Genomic DNA, 23529 nt, shown 5'->3' with positions numbered 1-23529 from the left:
TGTGACAGGGACTGTGGTTCCCTTACTGGACTGTTCAGTCACCTAAGGACTCGTGTTAAGAGTGGAAGCAAGTCTTCCTCGATCCCGAGGGACTGCCTACGATGATGATGACAGTGGGAACTGGCAAAAGCCCAGAGGCTGAGGGTGGAGCTGAGATGGTGAAAGGGATTTCAGTCACGCTGTGAGGGGAGGGTATGTTGGCAAACATTATAAAGGTAGTCAGACTGGGGACTGAGAGAGAGAGAGAAAGCGAGAGAGACGGCGAGAGAGAGAGAGAGATTCAGCGACAGCGAGAGAGAGACAGAGACAGTGAGAGAGACAGCGAGAGAAAGAGACAGAGACAGCGAGAGAGAGACGGATAGAGAGACAGAGAGAGAATGGATCCGACACATCCGATTTTGGGGGCCCCGACATCCACAGAGGCAGTCACTGAAGAAATCCAGCAGCTTGTCCAATCGGTGAGTTTCTTCGCTTAACGTTGACCCATTTACGGCAAACAGCTTTCTCTGCCGGACCGTGTCAATCCATCCTCCGACAGTGCGGCACTCCCTCAGTACTGCCCCTCCGACAGTGCGGCACTCCCTCAGTACTGCCCCTCCGACAGTGCGGCACTCCCTCAGTACTGCCCCTCCGACAGTGCGGCACTCCCTCGGTACTGCCCCTCTGACAGTGCGGCACTCCCTCAGTACTGCCCCTCCGACAGTGCGGCCCTCCCTCAGTACTGCCCCTCCGACAGTGCGGTGCTCCCTCAGTCCTGCCCCTCCGACAGTGCGGGGCTCCCTCGGTACTGCCCCTCCGACAGTGCGGCACTCCCTCAGTACTGCCCCTCCGACAGTGCGGCACTCCCTCAGTACTGCCCCTCCGACAGTGCGGCACTCCCTCAGTACTGCCCCTCCGACAGTGCGGCGCTCCCTCAGTACTGCCCCTCCGACAGTGCGGCGCTCCCTCAGTACTGCCCCTCCGACAGTGCGGCACACCCTCAGTACCACCCCTCCGACAGTGCGGCGCTCCCTCAGTACTGCCCCTCCGACAGTGCGGCGCTCCCTCAGTACTGTCCCTCCGACAGTGCGGCGTTCCCTCAGTACTGTCCCTCCGACAGTGCGGCACTCCCTCAGTCCTGTCCCTCCCACAGTGTGGAGTTCCCTCCGAAATTGTCCAACACTATTTATTTTCTCGTTCCTCTATCCAGTTGAAGACTGATGTTGAAAAAGAACTGAACAGAAAATTTAAAATATTTCATGCAATCTCCTACAAGTCACAATTGGTCAGCGGGACGAACTACTTCGTTAAGGTCAGAAAAACAACAACCGCTTGCATTGAAATAGCACCATTAATGTATTCCAATGTCCCGAGTCGCTTCTCGGGGGAGTTATCAGATACAATCATGCTCCGAGAGGTGAACAGAAGCTGAGTCAAAGCGGGAGGTTTTAAGGAGCGTCTGAAAGGAGGAGAGAGAGAGCGAGGCGGAGAGCTTTAGGGAGGGAGTTCCAGAGCATGGGGCCCCAGGCAGCTGAAGGCACGGCCACCGATGGTGGAGCGATGGGAATCGGGGCATGTACAAGTGGCCAGTTTTGGAGCAGCGCAGAGATCTCTGCGGGTAGTACGGGCTGGAGGTGGTTATAGGGATAGGGAGGGGTGTCGGGGCTGCAGGAGTTTACAGAGATAGGGAGGGGTGTAGGGGCTGGAGGTGGTTATAGGGATAGGGAGGGGTGTAGGGGCTGGAGGAGGTTACAGAGATAGGGAGGGGTGTAGGGGCTGGAGGAGGTTACAGAGATAGGGAGGGTGTAGGGGTTGGAGGAGGTTACAGAGATAGGGAGGGCTGTAGGGGCTGGGAGAGGTTACAGAGATAGGGAGGGGTGTAGGGGCTGGAGGAGGTTACAGAGATAGGGAGGGGTGTAGGGGCTGGAGGAGGTTACAGAGATAGGGAGGGGTGTAGGGGCTGGAGGAGGTTACAGAGATAGGGAGGGGTGTAGGGGCTGGAGGAGGTTACAGAGATAGGGAGGGTGTAGGGGCTGGAGGGGGTTACAGAGATAGGGAGGGGTGTAGGGGCTGGAGAGGGTTACAGAGATAGGGAGGGGTGTAGGGATTGGAGGGGGTTACAGAGATAGGGAGGGGTGTAGGGGCTGGGAGAGGTTACAGAGATAGGGAGGGGTGTAGGGGCTAGGAGAGGTTACAGAGATAGGGAGGGGTGTACGGGCTGGAGGTGGTTACAGAGATAGGGAGGGGGTGTGGGGGCTGGAGGGGGTTACAGAGATAGGGAGGGGTGTAGGGGCTGGAGGGGGTTACAGAGATAGGGAGGGGTGTAGGGGCTAGAGGAGGTTACAGGGATAGGGAGGGATGTAGTGGCTGGAGGTGGTTACAGAGATAGGGAGGGGTGTAGGGGCTGGAGGAGGTTACAGGGATAGGGAGGGGTGTAGGGGCTGGGAGAGGTTACAGAGATAGGGAGGGGTGTAGGGGCTGGAGGAGGTTACAGAGATAGGGAGGGTGTAGGGGCTGGAGGGGGTTACAGAGATAGGGAGGGGTGTAGGGGCTGGAGGGGGTTACAGAGATAGGGAGGGGTGCAGCGGCTGGGAGAGGTTACAGAGATAGGGAGGGGTGTAGGGACTGGAGGAGGTTACAGAGATAGGGAGGGGTGTAGGGGCTGGAGGAGGTTACAGAGATAGGGAGGGGTGTAGGGGCTGGAGGAGGTTACAGAGATAGGGAGGGGTGTAGGGACTGGAGGAGGTTACAGAGATAGGGAGGGGTGTAGGGGCTGGGAGAGGTTACAGAGATGGGGAGGGGTGTAGGGGCTGGAGGTGGTTACAGAGATAGGGAGGGGTGTAGGGGCTGGAGGAGGTTACAGAGATAGGGAGGGGTGTAGGGGCTGGAGGAGGTTACAGAGATGGGGAGGGGTGTAGGGGCTGGGAGAGGTTACAGGGATAGGGAGGGGTGTAGGGGCTGGAGGAGGTTACAGAGATAGGGAGGGTGTAGGGGATGGAGGGCGTTACAGAGATAGGGAGGGGTGTAGGGGCTGGGAGAAGTTACAGAAGATAGGGATGGGTGTAGGGGCTGGGAGAGGTTACAGAGATAGGGAGGGGTGTAGTGGCTGGAGGAGGTTACAGAGATAGGGAGGGGTGTAGCGGCTGGAGGGGGTTACAGAGATAGGGAGGGGTGTAGGGGCTGGAGGAGGTTACAGAGACAGGGAGGGGTGTAGGGACTGGGAGAAGTTACAGAGATAGGGAGGGGTGTAGGGGCTGGGAGAGGTTACAGAGATAGGGAGGGGTGTAGGGGCTGGGAGAAGATATAGAGATAGGGAGGGGTGTAGGGGCTGGGAGAGGTTACAGAGATAGGGAGGGGTGTAGGGGCTGGAGGAGGTTACAGAGATAGGGAGGGGTGTAGGGGCTGGAGGAGGTTACAGAGATAGGGAGGGGTGTAGGGACTGGAGGAGGTTACAGAGATAGGGAGGGGTGTAGGGGCTGGGAGAGGTTGCAGAGATGGGGAGGGGTGTAGGGGCTGGAGGAGGTTACAGAGATAGGGAGGGGTGTAGGGGCTGGAGGAGGTTACAGAGATAGGGATGGGTGTAGGGACTGGAGGAGGTTACAGAGATAGGGAGGGGTATAGGGACTGGAGGAGGTTGCAGAGATAGGGAGGGGTGTCGGGGCTGGAGGGGGTTACAGAGATAGGGAGGGGTGTATGGACTGGAGGAGGTTACAGAGATAGGGAGGGGTGTAGGGGCTTGAGGAGGTTACAGAGATAGGGAGGGGTGTAGGGACTGGAGGAGGTTACAGAGATAGGGAGGGGTGTAGGGGCTAGAGAGGGTTACAGAGATAGGGAGGGGTGTATGGACTGGAGGGGGTTACAGAGATAGGGAGGGGTGTAGGGACTGGAGGAGGTTACAGAGATCGGGAGGGGTGTCGGGGCTGGGAGAAGTTACAGAGATGGGGAGGGGTGTAGGGACTGGAGAAGGTTACAGAGATAGGGAGGGGTGTAGGTGCTGGGAGAGGTTACAGAGATAGGGAGGGGTGTAGGTGTTGGGAGAGGTTACAGAGATAAGGAAGGGTGTAGGGGCTGGAGGAGGTTACAGAGATAGGGAGGGGTGTAGCGGCTGGAGGGGGTTACAGAGATAGGGAGGGGTGTAGGGGCTGGGAGAGGTTACAGAGATAGGGAGGGGTGTAGGGGCTGGGAGAGGTTACAGAGATAGGGAGGGGTGTAGGGGCTGGGAGAGGTTACAGAGATAGGGAGGGGTGTAGGGGCTGGGAGAGGTTACAGAGATAGGGAGGGTGTAGGGGCTGGAGGAGGTTACAGAGATAGGGAGGGGTGTAGGGGCTGGAGGAGGTTACAGAGATAGGGAGGGGTGTAGGGACTGGAGGAGGTTACAGAGATAGGGAGGGGTGTAGAGGGCTGGAGGAGGTTACAGAGATGGGGAGGGGTGTAGGGGCTGGAGGAGGTTACAGAGATAGGGAGGGGTGTAGGGACTGGAGGAGGTTACAGAGATAGGGAGGGGTGTAGGGGCTGGGAGAGGTTACACAGATAGGGAGGGTTGTAGGTGCTGGGAGAGGTTACAGAGATGGGGAAGAGCTAACTGTCGGAGGGGCAGCTCCGAGAATGTTGCTTCGCAGACTGACTGACTCTATTCCCCCTCAGATTTTGGTTGGAGATGCCAATGACTACATCCATGTCTACATTTATCGGCCTCTGCCTCAGTCGAAGAACAAACCATGTGTGAACGGGGTGCAGACCGACAAGAAGCTGTTTGACGATATCCACCACTTTAGCGGCACTTGCCAACAACAGTCGAGCTAGATCTGAATCGCTCGTGTCCCCCCGACCCCTGTGGACAACCTTCAAACTATTCAACTGCAGTGGCATCGCAAGGTCAATAAAAAATGACTGTTGCTTTAATTTGTTGCCGTTCCTTCTTTCGAATGTATGTGGGGGCGGCAGGGGGGAGAGAGCGGGGGGAGAGAGGGGGGGGGGCGGAGATGTGGGGGATGGGGAGGGGTACGATACAGGAATGAATATTTCGCAGCGGGTTCACCAGTGCCGGGGTTGGTGTGACCAGGGTCCGGGCTCCGCACCAAGCGCTCCACGGACCCCCGGGACGAAGATTCTTGTCATGGGGAGATGGACCACAGTTGGGAAAGACGGGAGAGGCTATTCAACATGGAGGGGCTGCACTGCAGCCGGCTCCTGAGCCGGAGCGGATCCACCAATCCCGCTCCCCCCACCCCGACACACCTCTCTCTCACTCCCTCCACCTCTCTCTGACTCCCTCTCACTCTCTCTGACTGTCGGAGGGGCGGTACTGAGGGAATGCCACACTGTCGGAGGGGCAGTACTGAGGGAGCCCCGCATTGTCGGAGGGGCAGTACTGAGGGAGTGCTGCACTGTCGGAGGGACAGTACTGAGGAAGCCCCGCACTGTTGCAGGGGCAGTACTGAGGGAGCCCCGCACTGTCGGAGGGGCAGTACTGAGGGAATGCCGCACTGTCGGAGGGGCAGTACTGAGGGTGGGATTACGGGGCACTGCTTTGTGTTGTCTGGACCACGATCTCGGGGCGAGAGAATGAGTAAGACCCTGTGATCTACCACCGAAAGCTCCAGGTGACGGGACTTTGATGCCCACCTGAGACAACAGATGGACCCTGGTGTTGTGTCTGAGCTAATCTCCCCGTGGATTGGGTTCATGAGGGTCGGAGGTTCCCCAAACTGCTGACTGAGGTTGAAACGTGGGCGCAGTAACCTGCTCCTGAACGATGTTATCGCCCCAGATGCCGTATGGACAGAATAAGTGGGCGTGCGATGTGATTTATGATATATGACCCCGGTGTGAACATTGAAGAAGATGGGTTGGGTGATTCACCTCATGTAACATCAAACAATAACCCATTCTAACAAGCACAGGCACGGATTATAGAATCTCACACCACCATTCAATAAGATCATGGCTCATCATTCACCTCAGTACCCCTTTCCTGCTTTCTCTCCATACCCCTTGATCCCTTTAGCCGTAAGATCCACATCTAACTCCCTTTTGAATATATTTAGTGAATTGGCCTCAACAACTCTCTGTGGTAGAGAATTCCACAGGTTCACCACTCTCTGGGTGAAGAAGTTTCTCCTCATCTCGGTCCTAAATGGCCTACCCCTTATCCTTAGACTGTGACCCCTGGTTCTGGACTTCCCCAACATCGGGAACATTCTTCCCGCATCTGACCTGTCCAATCCCGACAGAATTTTATATGTTTCTATGAGATCCCCTCTCATTCTTCTAAACTCCAGTGAATACAGGCCCAGTCGATCCAGTCTCTCCTCATATGTCAGTCCTGCCATCCCGGGAATCAGTCTGGTGAACCTTCACTGCACTCCCTCAATAGCAAGAACGTCCTTCCTCAGATTAGGAGACCAAAACTGAACACAATATTCCAGGTGTGGCCTCACCAAGGCCCTGTACAACAACAGTAACACCTCCCTGCTCCTATACTCAAATCCCCTCGCTATGAAAGCCAACATACCATTTGCCTTCTTCACCGCCTGCTGTACCAGCATGTCAACTTTCAATGACTGATGTACCATGACACCCAGGTCTCGTTGCACCTCCCCTTTTCCTAATCTGCCGCCATTCAGATAATATTCTGCCTTCCTGTTTTTGCCACCAAAGTGGATAACCTCACATTTATCCACATTATACTGTATCTGCCAGGCGTTTGCCCACTCACCTAACCTGTCCAAGTCACCCTGCAGCCTCTTAGCATCCCCCTCACAGCTCACACCGCCACCCAGCTTAGTGTCATCTGCAAACTTGGGACAGTTTCTGCTTCAATACGCCAATGAGAGCCTTCATAATTGAGAACACCTCGATTAAATCTCCCCTGAAACATCTCTGCTCTAAGGAGAACGACCCCAGTGTCTCCAGTCTCTCCAACTCCCTCAACCCCGGGACCATGCTGGTTAATCTCACACTACGCCCTCTCCAACACCTTGACATCGTTCCTTGCCCAGATATTCAACACTGAGGCCTTCGCCGTGTTGTTAAAGGTTTTATTAATAAACCTCCTTCTCTAGCACTCCAGGCCACTGTTGATAAAGTGCACAAAATAACTCTTGTGGTTTAATCTCTCTTTGTTTATTAATTGACACTGCCCCTTGGACGGGCAAGGGTCTGATCTTCAACGCTGGTCAGGCAGGAGGTCACGGGGCAGGGTGGGGCAAAGGTCGGAGGTCAGTCTTCACAAATGGCCAAGGTGCGCCCGTTGAGGGGTTGCAGGGGTCGATGGATACTCCAGTCCCGTCTCAAGGTTTTGACAAAAGCCTTGTACTGTAACACAGGAGAGGAGAAAGGTCAGTGACGGAGCAACCCTCCCTGTGTCAGCCGTGACTCAGTGGCTCTCCCTCCTCGCTCCCTCTCAACCTCTGAGTCTCGAGGTCGTGAGTTCCAAACCCCCACTCCACAGTCCCGAGACCAATATTCCCAGGGCCACACTCCCCGGGGCCAGTACTGAGGGAGCCCCGCACTGTCGGAGGGGCAGTACTGAGGGAGCCCCGCACTATCGGAGGGGCAGTACTGAGGGAGCCCCGCACTGTCGGAGGGGCAGTACTGAGGGAGCACCGCACTGTCGGAGGGGCAGTACTGAGGGAGTGCCGCACTGTCGGAGGGGCAGTACTGAGGGAGTGCCGCACTGTCGGAGGGGCAGTACTGAGGGAGTGCCGCACTGTCGGAGGGGCAGTACTGAGGGAGCACCGCACTGTCGGAGGGGCAGTACTGAGGGAGTGCCGCACTGTCGGAGGGGCAGTACTGAGGGAGTGCCGCACTGTCGGAGGGGCAGTACTGAGGGAGCACCGCACTGTCGGAGGGGCAGTACTGAGGGAGTGCCGCACTGTCGGAGGGGCAGTACTGAGGGAGTGCCGTACTGTCGGAGGGGCAGAACTGAGGAAGCGCCGTACTGTTGGAGGGGCAGTACTGAAGGAGCGCCGTACTGTCGGAAGGGCAGAACTGAGGGAGCGCCGTACTGTCGGAGGGGCAGTACTGAGGGAGTGCCGCACTGTCGGAGGGGCAGTACTGAGGGAGCCCCGCACTGTCGGAGGGGCAGTACTGAGGGAGCCCCGCACTGTCGGAGGGGCAGTACTGAGGGAGCCCCGCACTGTCGGAGGGGCAGTACTGAGGGAGCGCCGCACTGTCGGAGGGGCAGTACTGAGGGAGTGCCGCACTGTCGGAGGGGCAGTACTGAGGGAGTGCCGTACTGTCGGAGGGGCAGAACTGAGGGAGCGCCGTACTGTTGGAGGGGCAGTACTGAAGGAGCGCCGTACTGTCGGAAGGGCAGAACTGAGGGAGCGCCGTACTGTCGGAGGGGCAGTACTGAGGGAGTGCCGCACTGTCGGAGGGGCAGTACTGAGGGAGCGCCGCACTGTCGGAGGGGCAGTACTGAGGGAGCCCCGCACTGTCGGAGGGGCAGTACTGAGGGAGCCCCGCACTGTCGGAGGTGCAGTACTGAGGGAGCCCCGCACTGTCGGAGAGGCGGTGCTGAGGGAGCCCCGCACAGTCGGAGGGGCAGTACTGAGGGAGCCCCGCACTGTCGGAGGGGCAGTACTGAGGGAGCCCCGCACTGTGGGAGGGGCAGTACTGCGGGAGCCCCGCACTGTCGGAGGGGCAGTACTGAGGGATACCGCACTGTCGGAGGGGCTGTACTGCGGGAGCCCCGCACTGTCGGAGGGGCAGTACTGAGGGAGCCCCGCACTGTCGGAGGGACAGTACTGAGGGAGCCCCGCACTGTCGGAGGGGCAGTACTGAGGGAGCGCCGCACTGTCGGAGGGGCAGTACTGAGAGAGTGCTGCACTGTCGGAGGGGCAGTACTGAGGGAGCCCCGCACTGTGGGAGGGGCAGTACTGAGGGAGCCCCGCACTGTCAGAGGGGCAGTACTGAGGGAGCATCGCACTGTCGGAGGGGCAGTACTGAGGGAGCTCCGCACTGTCGGAGGGGCAGTACTGAGGGTGGGATTACGGGGCACTGCTTTGTGTTGTCTGGACCACGATCTCGGGGCGAGAGAATGAGTAAGACCCTGTGATCTACAACCGAAAGCTCCAGGTGACGGGACTTTGATGCCCACCTGAGACAACAGATGGACCCTGGTGTTGTGTCTGAGCTAATCTCCCCGTGGATTGGGTTCATGAGGGTCGGAGGTTCCCCAAACTGCTGACAGAGGTTGAAACGTGGGCGCAGTAACCTGCTCCTGAACGATGTTACCGCCCCAGATGCCGTATGGACAGAATAAGTGGGCGTGCGATGTGATTTATGATATATGATCCCGGTGTGAACATTGAAGAAGATGGGTTGGGTGATTCACCTCATGTAACATCAAACAATGACCCATTCTAACAAGCACAGGCACGGATTATAGAATCTCACACCACCATTCAATATGATCATGGCTGATCATTCACCTCAGTACCCCTTTCCTGCTTTCTCTCCATATCCCCTTGATCCCTTTAGCCGTAAGATCCACATCTAACTCCCTTTTGAATATATCTAATGAATTGGTCTCAACAACTCTCTGCGGTAGAGAATTCCACAGGTTCACCACTCTCTGAGTGAAGAAGTTTCTCCTCATCTCGGTCCTAAATGGCCGACCCCTTATCCTTAGACTGTGACCCCTGGTTCTGGACTTCCCCAACATCGGGAACATTCTTCCTGCATCTTACCTGTCCAATCCCGACAGAATTTTATATGTTTCTATGAGATTCCCCTCTCATCCTTCTAAATTCCTGTGAATACAGGCCCAGTTGATCCAGTCTTTCTTCATATCTCAGTCCTGCCATCCCGGGAATCAGTCTGGTGAACCTTCGCTGCACTCCCTCAATAGGAAGAACATCCTTCCTCAGATTAGGAGACCAAAACTGCACACAATATTCCAGGTGAGGCCTCACCAAGGCCCTGTACAACAGCAGTAAGACCTCCCTGCTCCTATACTCAAATCCCCTCGCTATGAAGGCCAACATACCATTTGCCTTCACCACCTGCTGTACCTGCATGCCAACTTTCAATGACTGATGTACCATGACACCCAGGTCTCGTTGCACCTCCCCTTTTCCTAATCTGTCATCATTCAGATAATATTCTGTCTTCGTGACTTTGCCCCCAAAGTGGATAACCTCACATTTATCCACATTATACTGTATCTGCCATGCATTTGCCCACTCACCTAACCTGTCCAAGTCACCCTGCAGCCTCTTAGCGTCCCCCTCACAGCTCACACTGCCACCCAGCTTAGTGTCATCTGCAAACTTGGGACAGTTTCTGCTTCAATACACCAATGAGAGCCTTCATAATTGAGAACACCTCGATTAAATCTCCCCTTAAACATCTCTGCTCTAAGGAGAACGACCCCAGTGTCTCCAGTCTCTCCAACTCCCTCAACCCCGGGACCATGCTGGTTAATCTCACACTACGCCCTCTCCAACACCTTGACATCGTTCCTTGCCCAGATATTCAACACTGAGGCCTTCGCCGTGTTGTTAAAGGTTTATTAATAAACCTCCTTCTCTAGCACTCCAGGCCCCTGTTGATAAAGTGCACAAAATAACTCTTGTGGTTTAATCTCTCTTTGTTTATTAATTGACACTGCCCCTTGGACGGGCAAGGGTCTGATCTTCAACGCTGGTCAGGCAGGAGGTCACGGGGCAGGGTGGGGCAAAGGTCGGAGGTCAGTCTTCACAAATGGCCAAGGTGCGCCCGTTGAGGGGTTGCAGGGGTCGATGGATACTCCAGTCCCGTCTCAAGGTTTTGACAAAAGCCTTGTACTGTAACACAGGAGAGGAGAAAGGTCAGTGACGGAGCAACCCTCCCTGTGTCAGCCGTGACTCAGTGGCTCTCCCTCCTCGCTCCCTCTCAACCTCTGAGTCTCGAGGTCGTGAGTTCCAAACCCCCACTCCACAGTCCCGAGACCAATATTCCCAGGGCCACACTCCCCGGGGCCAGTACTGAGGGAGCCCCGCACTGTCGGAGGGGCAGTACTGAGGGAGTGCCGCACTGTCGGAGGGGCAGTACTGAGGGAGCCCCGCACTGTCGGAGGGGCAGTACTGAGGGAGTGCCGCACTGTCGGAGGGGCAGTACTGAGGGAACCCCGCACTGTCGGAGGGGCAGTACTGAGGGAACCCCGCACTGTCGGAGGGGCAGTACTGAGGGAGTGCCGTACTGTCGGAGGGGCAGTACTGAGGGAGCCCCGCACTGTCGGAGGGGCAGTACTGAGGGAGCCCCGCACTGTCGGAGGGACAGTACTGAGGGAGTGCCGCACTGTCTGAGGGGCAGTACTGAGGGAGTGCCGCACTGTCGGAGGGGCAGTACTGAGGGAGCCCCGCACTGTCGGAGGGGCAGTACTGAGGGAGTGCCGCACTGTCGGAGGGGCAGTACTGAGGGAGTGCCGCACTGTCGGAGGGGCAGTACTGAGGGAGCCCCGCACTGTCGGAGGGGCAGTACTGAGGGAGCACCGCACTGTCGGAGGGGCAGTACTGAGGGAGTGCCGCACTGTCGGAGGGGCAGTACTGAGGGAGTGCCGCACTGTCGGAGGGGCAGTACTGAGGGAGTGCCGCACTGTCGGAGGGGCAGTACTGAGGGAGCACCGCACTGTCGGAGGGGCAGTACTGAGGGAGTGCCGCACTGTCGGAGGGGCAGTACTGAGGGAGTGCCGCACTGTCGGAGGGGCAGTACTGAGGGAGCACCGCACTGTCGGAGGGGCAGTACTGAGGGAGTGCCGCACTGTCGGAGGGGCAGTACTGAGGGAGTGCCGTACTGTCGGAGGGGCAGAACTGAGGAAGCGCCGTACTGTTGGAGGGGCAGTACTGAAGGAGCGCCGTACTGTCGGAAGGGCAGAACTGAGGGAGCGCCGTACTGTCGGAGGGGCAGTACTGAGGGAGTGCCGCACTGTCGGAGGGGCAGTACTGAGGGAGCCCCGCACTGTCGGAGGGGCAGTACTGAGGGAGCCCCGCACTGTCGGAGGGGCAGTACTGAGGGAGCCCCGCACTGTCGGAGGGGCAGTACTGAGGGAGCGCCGCACTGTCGGAGGGGCAGTACTGAGGGAGTGCCGCACTGTCGGAGGGGCAGTACTGAGGGAGTGCCGTACTGTCGGAGGGGCAGAACTGAGGGAGCGCCGTACTGTTGGAGGGGCAGTACTGAAGGAGCGCCGTACTGTCGGAAGGGCAGAACTGAGGGAGCGCCGTACTGTCGGAGGGGCAGTACTGAGGGAGTGCCGCACTGTCGGAGGGGCAGTACTGAGGGAGCGCCGCACTGTCGGAGGGGCAGTACTGAGGGAGCCCCGCACTGTCGGAGGGGCAGTACTGAGGGAGCCCCGCACTGTCGGAGGTGCAGTACTGAGGGAGCCCCGCACTGTCGGAGAGGCGGTGCTGAGGGAGCCCCGCACAGTCGGAGGGGCAGTACTGAGGGAGCCCCGCACTGTCGGAGGGGCAGTACTGAGGGAGCCCCGCACTGTGGGAGGGGCAGTACTGCGGGAGCCCCGCACTGTCGGAGGGGCAGTACTGAGGGATACCGCACTGTCGGAGGGGCTGTACTGCGGGAGCCCCGCACTGTCGGAGGGGCAGTACTGAGGGAGCCCCGCACTGTCGGAGGGACAGTACTGAGGGAGCCCCGCACTGTCGGAGGGGCAGTACTGAGGGAGCGCCGCACTGTCGGAGGGGCAGTACTGAGAGAGTGCTGCACTGTCGGAGGGGCAGTACTGAGGGAGCCCCGCACTGTGGGAGGGGCAGTACTGAGGGAGCCCCGCACTGTCAGAGGGGCAGTACTGAGGGAGCATCGCACTGTCGGAGGGGCAGTACTGAGGGAGCTCCGCACTGTCGGAGGGGCAGTACTGAGGGTGGGATTACGGGGCACTGCTTTGTGTTGTCTGGACCACGATCTCGGGGCGAGAGAATGAGTAAGACCCTGTGATCTACAACCGAAAGCTCCAGGTGACGGGACTTTGATGCCCACCTGAGACAACAGATGGACCCTGGTGTTGTGTCTGAGCTAATCTCCCCGTGGATTGGGTTCATGAGGGTCGGAGGTTCCCCAAACTGCTGACAGAGGTTGAAACGTGGGCGCAGTAACCTGCTCCTGAACGATGTTACCGCCCCAGATGCCGTATGGACAGAATAAGTGGGCGTGCGATGTGATTTATGATATATGATCCCGGTGTGAACATTGAAGAAGATGGGTTGGGTGATTCACCTCATGTAACATCAAACAATGACCCATTCTAACAAGCACAGGCACGGATTATAGAATCTCACACCACCATTCAATATGATCATGGCTGATCATTCACCTCAGTACCCCTTTCCTGCTTTCTCTCCATATCCCCTTGATCCCTTTAGCCGTAAGATCCACATCTAACTCCCTTTTGAATATATCTAATGAACTGGTCTCAACAACTCTCTGCGGTAGAGAATTCCACAGGTTCACCACTCTCTGAGTGAAGAAGTTTCTCCTCATCTCGGTCCTAAATGGCCGACCCCTTATCCTTAGACTGTGACCCCTGGTTCTGGACTTCCCCAACATCGGGAACATTCTTCCTGCATCTTACCTGTCCAATCCCGACAGAATTTTATATGTTTCTATGAGATTCCCCTCTCATCCTTCTAAATTCCTGTGAATACAGGCCCAGTTGATCCAGTCTTTCTTCATATCTCAGTCCTGCCATCCCGGGAATCAGTCTGGTGAACCTTCGCTGCACTCCCTCAATAGGAAGAACATCCTTCCTCAGATTAGGAGACCAAAACTGCACACAATATTCCAGGTGAGGCCTCACCAAGGCCCTGTACAACAGCAGTAAGACCTCCCTGCTCCTATACTCAAATCCCCTCGCTATGAAGGCCAACATACCATTTGCCTTCACCACCTGCTGTACCTGCATGCCAACTTTCAATGACTGATGTACCATGACACCCAGGTCTCGTTGCACCTCCCCTTTTCCTAATCTGTCATCATTCAGATAATATTCTGTCTTCGTGACTTTGCCCCCAAAGTGGATAACCTCACATTTATCCACATTATACTGTATCTGCCATGCATTTGCCCACTCACCTAACCTGTCCAAGTCACCCTGCAGCCTCTTAGCGTCCCCCTCACAGCTCACACTGCCACCCAGCTTAGTGTCATCTGCAAACTTGGGACAGTTTCTGCTTCAATACACCAATGAGAGCCTTCATAATTGAGAACACCTCGATTAAATCTCCCCTTAAACATCTCTGCTCTAAGGAGAACGACCCCAGTGTCTCCAGTCTCTCCAACTCCCTCAACCCCGGGACCATGCTGGTTAATCTCACACTACGCCCTCTCCAACACCTTGACATCGTTCCTTGCCCAGATATTCAACACTGAGGCCTTCGCCGTGTTGTTAAAGGTTTATTAATAAACCTCCTTCTCTAGCACTCCAGGCCCCTGTTGATAAAGTGCACAAAATAACTCTTGTGGTTTAATCTCTCTTTGTTTATTAATTGACACTGCCCCTTGGACGGGCAAGGGTCTGATCTTCAACGCTGGTCAGGCAGGAGGTCACGGGGCAGGGTGGGGCAAAGGTCGGAGGTCAGTCTTCACAAATGGCCAAGGTGCGCCCGTTGAGGGGTTGCAGGGGTCGATGGATACTCCAGTCCCGTCTCAAGGTTTTGACAAAAGCCTTGTACTGTAACACAGGAGAGGAGAAAGGTCAGTGACGGAGCAACCCTCCCTGTGTCAGCCGTGACTCAGTGGCTCTCCCTCCTCGCTCCCTCTCAACCTCTGAGTCTCGAGGTCGTGAGTTCCAAACCCCCACTCCACAGTCCCGAGCCCAATATTCCCAGGGCCACACTCCCCGGGGCCAGTACTGAGGGAGCCCCGCACTGTCGGAGGGGCAGTACTGAGGGAGTGCCGCACTGTCGGAGGGGCAGTACTGAGGGAGCCCCGCACTGTCGGAGGGGCAGTACTGAGGGAGTGCCGCACTGTCGGAGGGGCAGTACTGAGGGAACCCCGCACTGTCGGAGGGGCAGTACTGAGGGAACCCCGCACTGTCGGAGGGGCAGTACTGAGGGAGTGCCGTACTGTCGGAGGGGCAGTACTGAGGGAGCCCCGCACTGTCGGAGGGGCAGTACTGAGGGAGCCCCGCACTGTCGGAGGGACAGTACTGAGGGAGTGCCGCACTGTCTGAGGGGCAGTACTGAGGGAGTGCCGCACTGTCGGAGGGGCAGTACTGAGGGAGCCCCGCACTGTCGGAGGGGCAGTACTGAGGGAGTGCCGCACTGTCGGAGGGGCAGTACTGAGGGAGTGCCGCACTGTCGGAGGGGCAGGACTGAGGGAGCCCCGCACTGTCGGAGGGGCAGTACTGAGGGAGTGCCGCACTGTCGGAGGGGCAGTACTGAGGGAGCCCCGCACTGTCGGAGGGGCAGTACTGAGGGAGTGCCGCACTGTCGGAGGGCCAGTACTGAGGGAGCCCCGCACTGTCGGAGGGGCAGTACTGAGGGAGCCCCGCACTGTCGGAGGGGCAGTACTGAGGGAGTGCCGTACTGTCGGAGGGGCAGAACTGAGGGAGCGCCGTACTGTCGGAGGGGCAGTACTGAAGGAGCGCCGTACTGTCGGAAGGGCAGAACTGAGGGAGCGCCGTACTGTCGGAGGGGCAGTACTGAGGGAGTGCCGCACTGTCGGAGGGGCAGTACTGAGGGATACCGCACTGTCAGAGGGGCAGTACTGCGGGAGCCCCGCACTGTCGGAGGGGCAGTACTGAGGGAGCCCCGCACTGTCGGAGGGACAGTACTGAGGGAGCCCCGCACTGTCGGAGGGGCAGTACTGAGGGAGCGCCGCACTGTCGGAGGGGCAGTACTGAGGGAGTGCTGCACTGTCGGAGGGGCAGTACTGAGGGAGCCCCGCACTGTGGGAGGGGCAGTACTGAGGGAGTGCTGCATTGTCGGAGGGCCAGTACTGAGGGAGCCCCGCACTGTGGGAGGGGCAGTACTGAGGGAGCCCCGCACTGTCGGAGGGACAGTACTGAGGGTGGGATTACGGGGCACTGCTTTGTGTTGTCTGGACCACGATCTCGGGGCGAGAGCATGGGTAAGACCCTGTGATCTACAACCGAAAGCTCCAGGTGACGGGACTTTGATGCCCACCTGAGACAACAGATGGACCCTGCTGTTGTGTCTGAGCTAATCTCCCCGTGGATTGGGTTCATGAGGGTCGCAGGTTCCCCAAACTGCTGACTGAGGTTGAAACGTGGGCGCAGTAACCTGCTTCTGAACGATGTTATCGCCCCAGATGCCGTATGGACAGAATAAGTGGGCGTGCGATGTGATTTATGATATATGATCCCGGTGTGAACATTGAAGAAGATGGGTTGGGTGATTCACCTCATGTAACATCAAACAATGACCCATTCTAACAAGCACAGGCACGGATTATAGAATCTCACACCACCATTCAATAAGATCATGGCTCATCATTCACCTCAGTACCCCTTTCCTGCTTTCTCTCCATACCCCTTGATACCTTTAGCCGTAAGATCCACATCTAACTCCCTCTTGAATATATCTAACAAACTGGCCTCAACAACTCTCTGCGGCAGAGAATACCACAGGTTCACAACTCTCTGAGTGAAGAAGTTTCTCCTCATCTCGGTCCTAAATGGCTTACCCCTGTGACCCCTGGTTCTGGACTTCCCCAACATCGGGAACATTCTTCCTGCATCTTACCTGTCCAATCCCGACAGAATTTTATATGTTTCTATGAGATTCCCCTCTCATCCTTCTAAACTCCAGTGAATACAGGCCCAGTTGATCCAGTCTTTCTTCATATGTCAGTCCTGCCATCCCGGGAATCAGTCTGGTGAACCTTCGCTGCACTCCCTCAATAGCAGGAATGTCCTTCCTCAGATTAGGAGACCAAAACTGAACACAATATTCCAGGTGAGGCCTCACCAAGGCCCTGTACAACTGCAGTAAGACCTCCCTGCTCCTATACTCAAATCCTCTCGCTATGAAGTCCAACATACCATTTGCCTTCTTCACCGCCTGCTGTACCTGCATGTCAACTTTCAATGACTGATGTACCATGACACCCAGGTCTCGTTGCACCTCCCCTTTTCCTAATCTGCCGCCATTCAGATAATATTCTGCCTTCGTGACTTTGCCCCCAAAGTGGATAACCTCACATTTATCCACATTATACTGCATCTGCCATGCATTTGCCCACTCACCTAACCTATCCAAGTCACCCTGCAGCCTCTTAGCATCCCCCTCACAGCTCACACTGCCACCCAGCTTAGTGTCATCTGCAAACTTGGAACAGTTTCTGCTTCAATCCGCCAATGAGAGCCTTCATAATTGAGAACACCTCGATTAAATCTCCCCTTAAACATCTCTGCTCTAAGGAGAACGACCCCAGTGTCTCCAGTCTCTCCAACTCCCTCAACCCCGGGACCATGCTGGTTAATCTCACACTACGCCCTCTCCAACACCTTGACATCGTTCCTTGCCCAGATATTCAACACTGAGGCCTTCGCCGTGTTGTTAAAGGTTTATTAATAAACCTCCTTCTCTAGCACTCCAGGCCCCTGTTGATAAAGTGCACAAAATAACTCTTGTGGTTTAATCTCTCTTTGTTTATTAATTGATGCTGCCCCTTGGACGGGCAAGGGTCTGATCTTCAACGCTGGTCAGGCAGGAGGTCACGGGGCAGGGTGGGGCAAAGGTCGGAGGTCAGTCTTCACAAATGGCCAAGGTGCGCCCGTTGAGGGGTTGCAGGGGTCGATGGATACTCCAGTCCCGTCTCAAGGTTTTGACAAAAGCCTTGTACTGTAACACAGGAGAGGAGAAAGGTCAGTGACGGAGCAACCCTCCCTGTGTCAGCCGTGACTCAGTGGCTCTCCCTCCTCGCTCCCTCTCAACCTCTGAGTCTCGAGGTCGTGAGTTCCAAACCCCCACTCCACAGTCCCGAGACCAATATTCCCAGGGCCACACTCCCCGGGGCCAGTACTGAGGGAGCCCCGCACTGTCGGAGGGGCAGTACTGAGGGAGCCCCGCACTGTCGGAGGGACAGTACTGAGGGAGCCCCGCACTGTCGGAGGGGCAGTACTGAGGGAGTGCCGCACTGTCGGAGGGGCAGTACTGAGGGAGTGCCGCACTGTCGGAGGGGCAGTACTGAGGGAGTGCCGCACTGTCGGAGGGACAGTACTGAGGGAGCCCCGCACTGTCGGAGGGGCAGTACTGAGGGAGCCCCGCACTGTCAGAGGGGCAGTACTGAGGGAGCCCCGCACTGTCGGAGGGGCATTACTGAGGGAATGCCGCACTGTCGGAGGGGCAGTACTGAGGGAGCCCTGCACAGTCAGAGGGGCAGTGCTGAGGGAGTGCCGCACTGTCTGAGGGACAGTACTGAGGGAGCCCCGCACTGCGGAGGGGCAGTACTGAGGGAGAGCCGCCCTGTCTGAGGGACAGTACTGAGGGAGCCCCGCACTGCGGAGGGGCAGTACTGAGGGAGCCCCGTACTGTCGGAGGGACAGTACTAAGGGAGCCCCCCACTGTCGGAGGGGCAGTACTGAGGGAGCCCCGCACTGTCGGAGGGGCAGTACTGAGGGAGAGCCGCACTGTCGGAGGGGCAGTACTGAGGGAGTGCCGCACTGTCGGAGGGGCAGTACTGAGGGAGTGCCGCACTGTCGAAGGGGCAGTACTGAGGGAGCCCCGCACTGTCGGAGGGGCAGTACTGAGGGAGTGCCGTACTGTCGGAGGGGCAGTACTGAGGGAGTGCCGCACTGTCGGAGGGACAGTACTGAGGGAGTGCCACACTCCCCGGGGCCAATACTGAGGGAGCCCCGCACTGTCGGAGGGACAGTACTGAGGGAGCCCCGCACTGTCGGAGGGACAGTACTGAGGGAGCCCCGCACTGTCGGAGGGACAGTACTGAGGGAGCCCCGCACTGTCGGAGGGGCAGTACTGAGGGAGCCCCGCACTGTCGGAGGGACAGTACTGAGGGAGCCCCGCACTGTCGGAGGGGCAGTACTGAGGGAGCCCCGCACTGTCGGAGGGGCAGTACTGAGGGAGCCCCGCACTGTCGGAGGGACAGTACTGAGGGAGCCCCGCACTGTCGGAGGGACAGTACTGAGGGTGGGATTACGGGGCACTGCTTTGTGTTGTCTGGACCACGATCTCGGGGCGAGAGCATGGGTAAGACCTGTGATCTACAACCGAAAGCTCCAGGTGACGGGACTTTGATGCCCACCTGAGACAACAGATGGACCCTGGTGTTGTGTCTGAGCTAATCTCCCCGTGGATTGGGTTCATGAGAGTCGGAGGTTCCCCAAACTGCTGACTGAGGTTGAAACGTGGGCGCAGTAACCTGCTTCTGAACGATGTTATCGCCCCAGATGCCGTATGGACAGAATAAGTGGGCGTGCGATGATATATGACCCCGGTGTGAACATTGAAGAAGATGGGTTGGGTGATTCACCTCATGTAACATCAAACAATGACCCATTCTAACAAGCACAGGCACGGATTATAGAATCTCACACCACCATTCAATAAGATCATGGCTGATCATTCACCTCAGTACCCCTTTCCTGCTTTCTCTCCATACCCCTTGATCCCTTTAGCCGTAAGGGCCACATCTAACTCCCTCTTGAATATATCTAATGAATTGGCCTCAACAACTCTCTGTGGTAGAGAATTCCACAGGTTCACCACTCTCTGGGTGAAGAAGTTTCTCCTCATCTCGGTCCTAAATGGATTACCCCTTATCCTTAGACTGTGACCCCTGGTTCTGGACTTCCCCAACATCGGGAACATTCTTCCTGCATCTAACCTGTCCAATCCCGACAGAATTTTATACGTTTCTATGAGATTCCCCTCTCATCCTTCTAAACTCCAGTGAATACAGGCCCAGTTGATCCAGTCTCTCCTCATATATCAGTCCTGCCATCCCGGGAATCAGTCTGGTGAATCTTCGCTGCACTCCCTCAATAGCAAGAACGTCCTTCCTCAGATTAGGAGACCAAAACTGAACACAATATTCCAGGTGAGGCCTCACCAAGGCCCTGTACAATTGCAGTAAGACCTCCCTGCTCCTATACTCAAATCCCCGAGCTATGAAGACCAACATACCATTTGCCTTCTTCACCGCCTGCTGTACCTGCATGTCAACTTTCAATGACTGATGTACCATGACACCCAGGTCTCGTTGCACCTCCCCTTTTCCTAATCTGTCACCATTCAGATAATATTCTGCCTTCGTGACTTTGCCCCCAAAGTTGATAACCTCACATTTATCCACATTATACTGTATCTGCCAGGCGTTTGCCCACTCACCTAACCTGTCCAAGTCACCCTGCAGCCTCTTAGCATCCCCCTCACAGCTCACACCGCCACCCAGCTTAGTGTCATCTGCAAACTTGCGACAGTTTCTGCTTCAATACGCCAATGAGAGCCTTCATAATTGAGAACACCTCGATTAAATCTCCCCTTAAACATCTCTGCTCTAAGGAGAACGACCCCAGTGTCTCCAGTCTCTCCAACTCCCTCAACCCCGGGACCATGCTGGTTAATCTCACACTACGCCCTCTCCAACACCTTGACATCGTTCCTTGCCCAGATATTCAACACTGAGGCCTTCGCCGTGTTGTTAAAGGTTTTATTAATAAACCTCCTTCTCTAGCACTCCAGGCCCCTGTTGATAAAGTGCACAAAATAACTCTTGTGGTTTAATCTCTCTTTGTTTATTAATTGACACTGCCCCTTGGACGGGCAAGGGTCTGATCTTCAACGCTGGTCAGGCAGGAGGTCACGGGGCAGGGTGGGGCAAAGGTCGGGGGTCAGTCTTCACAAATGGCCAAGGTGCGCCCGTTGAGGGGTTGCAGGGGTCGATGGATACTCCAGTCCCGTCTCAAGGTTTTGACAAAAGCCTTGTACTGTAACACAGGAGAGGAGAAAGGTCAGTGACGGAGCAACCCTCCCTGTGTCAGCCGTGGCTCAGTGGCTCTCCCTCCTCGCTCCCTCTCAACCTCTGAGTCTCGAGGTCGTGAGTTCCAAACCCCCACTCCACAGTCCCGAGACCAATATTCCCAGGGCCACACTCCCCGGGGCCAGTACTGAGGGAGCCCCGCACTGTCGGAGGGGCAGTACTGAGGGAGCCCCGCACTGTCGGAGGGGCGGTACTGAGGGAGCCCCGCACTGTCGGAGGGACAGTACTGAGGGAGCCCCGCACTGTCGGAGGGGCAGTACTGAGGGAGCCCCGCACTGTCGGAGGGGCAGTACTGAGGGAGTGCCGCACTGTCGGAAGGGCAGTACTGAGGGAGTGCCGCACTGTCGGAAGGGCAGTACTGAGGGAGCGCCGCACTGTCGGAGGGGCAGTACTGAGGGAGTGCCGCACTGTCGGAGGGGCAGTACTGAGGGAGTGCCGCACTGTCGGAGGGGCAGTACTGAGGGAGCCCCGCACTGTCGGAGGGACAGTACTGAGGGAGCCCCGCACTGTCGGAGGGGCAGTACTGAGGGAGTGCCGCACTGTCGGAGGGGCAGTACTGAGGGAGCCCCGCACTGTCGGAGGGGCAGTACTGAGGGAGCCCCGCACTGTTGGAGGGGCAGTACTGAGGGAGCCCCGCACTGTCGGAGGGGCAGTACTGAGGGAGCCCCGCACTGTCGGAGGGACAGTACTGAGGGAGCCCCGCACTGTCGGAGGGGCAGTACTGAGGGAGCCCCGCACTGTCGGAGGGGCAGTACTGAGGGAGCCCCGCACTGTCGGAGGGACAGTACTGAGGGAGCCCCGCACTGTCAGAGGGGCAGGACTGAGGGAGCACCGCACTGTCGGAGGGGCAGTACTGAGGGAGTGCCGCACTGTCGGAGGGACAGTACTGAGGGAGCCCCGCACTGTCAGAGGGGCAGTACTGAGGGAGCCCCGCACTGTCGGAGGGGCAGTACTGAGGGAATGCCGCACTGTCGGAGGGGCAGTACTGAGGGTGGGATTACGGGGCACTGCTTTGTGTTGTCTGGACCACGATCTCGGGGCGAGAGAATGAGTAAGACCCTGTGATCTACCACCGAAAGCTCCAGGTGACGGGACTTTGATGCCCACCTGAGACAACAGATGGACCCTGGTGTTGTGTCTGAGCTAATCTCCCCGTGGATTGGGTTCATGAGGGTCGGAGGTTCCCCAAACTGCTGACTGAGGTTGAAACGTGGGCGCAGTAACCTGCTCCTGAACGATGTTATCGCCCCAGATGCCGTATGGACAGAATAAGTGGGCGTGCGATGTGATTTATGATATATGACCCTGGTGTGAACATTGAAGAAGATGGGTTGGGTGATTCACCTCATGTAACATCAAACAATGACCCATTCTAACAAGCACAGGCACGGATTATAGAATCTCACACCACCATTCAATATGATCATGGCTGATCATTCACCTCAGTACCCCTTTCCTGCTTTCTCTCCATACCCCTTGATCCCTTTAGCCGTAAGATCCACATCTAACTCCCTTTTGAATATATCTAATGAATTGGCCTCAACAACTCTCTGCGGTAGAGAATTCCACAGGTTCACCACTCTCTGAGTGAAGAAGTTTCTCCTCATCTCGGTCCTAAATGGCTTACCCCTTATCCTTAGACTGTGACCCCTGGTTCTGGACTTCCCCAACATTGGGAACATTCTTCCTGCATCTTACCTGTCCAATCCCGACAGAATTTTATATGTTTCTATGAGATTCCCCTCTCATCCTTCTAAACTCCAGTGAATACAGGCCCAGTTGATCCAGTCTTTCTTCATATCTCAGTCCTGCCATCCCGGGAATCAGTCTGGTGAACCTTCGCTGCATTCCCTCAATAGCAAGAATGTCCTTCCTCAGATTAGGAGACCAAAACTGAACACAATATTCCAGGTGAGGCCTCACCAAGGCCCTGTACAACTGCAGTAAGACCTCCCTGCTCCTATACTCAAATCCTCTCGCTATGAAGGCCAACATACCATTTGCCTTCTTCACCGCCTGCTGTACCTGCATGTCAACTTTCAATGACTGATGTACCATGACACCCAGGTCTCTTTGCACCTCCCCTTTTCCTAATCTGTCACCATTCAGATAATATTCTGCCTTCGTGACTTTGCCCCCAAAGTGGATAACCTCACATTTATCCACATTATACTGTATCTGCCATGCGTTTGCCCACTCACCTAACCTGTCCAAGTCACCCTGCAGCCTCTTAGCATCCCCCTCACAGCTCACACCGCCACCCAGCTTAGTGTCATCTGCAAACTTGGGACAGTTTCTGCTTCAATACGCCAATGAGAGCCTTCATAATTGAGAACACCTCGATTAAATCTCCCCTTAAACATCTCTGCTCTAAGGAGAACGACCCCAGTGTCTCCAGTCTCTCCAACTCCCTCAACCCCGGGACCATGCTGGTTAATCTCACACTACGCCCTCTCCAACACCTTGACATCGTTCCTTGCCCAGATATTCAACACTGAGGCCTTCGCCGTGTTGTTAAAGGTTTTATTAATAAACCTCCTTCTCTAGCACTCCAGGCCCCTGTTGATAAAGTGCACAAAATAACTCTTGTGG

The 23529-nt window shown here is 56.6% G+C and overlaps 1 protein-coding gene across 1 annotated transcript; it reads left to right on the top strand.

Moving 5' to 3' along the window:
• Positions 1-273: 273 nt before the first annotated feature.
• On the top strand, positions 274-4861 carry LOC139242383 (cystatin-B-like). The gene is made up of 3 exons (XM_070870329.1): positions 274-458; positions 1190-1291; positions 4624-4861. Exons 1-3 carry the CDS (start codon positions 378-380, stop codon positions 4780-4782), a joined length of 342 nt encoding a protein of 113 aa, XP_070726430.1. The 5' UTR covers positions 274-377; the 3' UTR covers positions 4783-4861.
• The last annotated feature ends 18668 nt before the right edge of the window (positions 4862-23529 follow it).

The sequence above is a fragment of the Pristiophorus japonicus genome, unplaced genomic scaffold (genome assembly GCF_044704955.1).
Source record: "Pristiophorus japonicus isolate sPriJap1 unplaced genomic scaffold, sPriJap1.hap1 HAP1_SCAFFOLD_1307, whole genome shotgun sequence".
Classification (NCBI taxonomy): Eukaryota; Metazoa; Chordata; class Chondrichthyes; family Pristiophoridae; genus Pristiophorus; species Pristiophorus japonicus.
The sequence above is the reverse complement of the archived record's forward strand: the minus strand, read 5'-3'. Positions and strand labels throughout refer to the sequence as shown.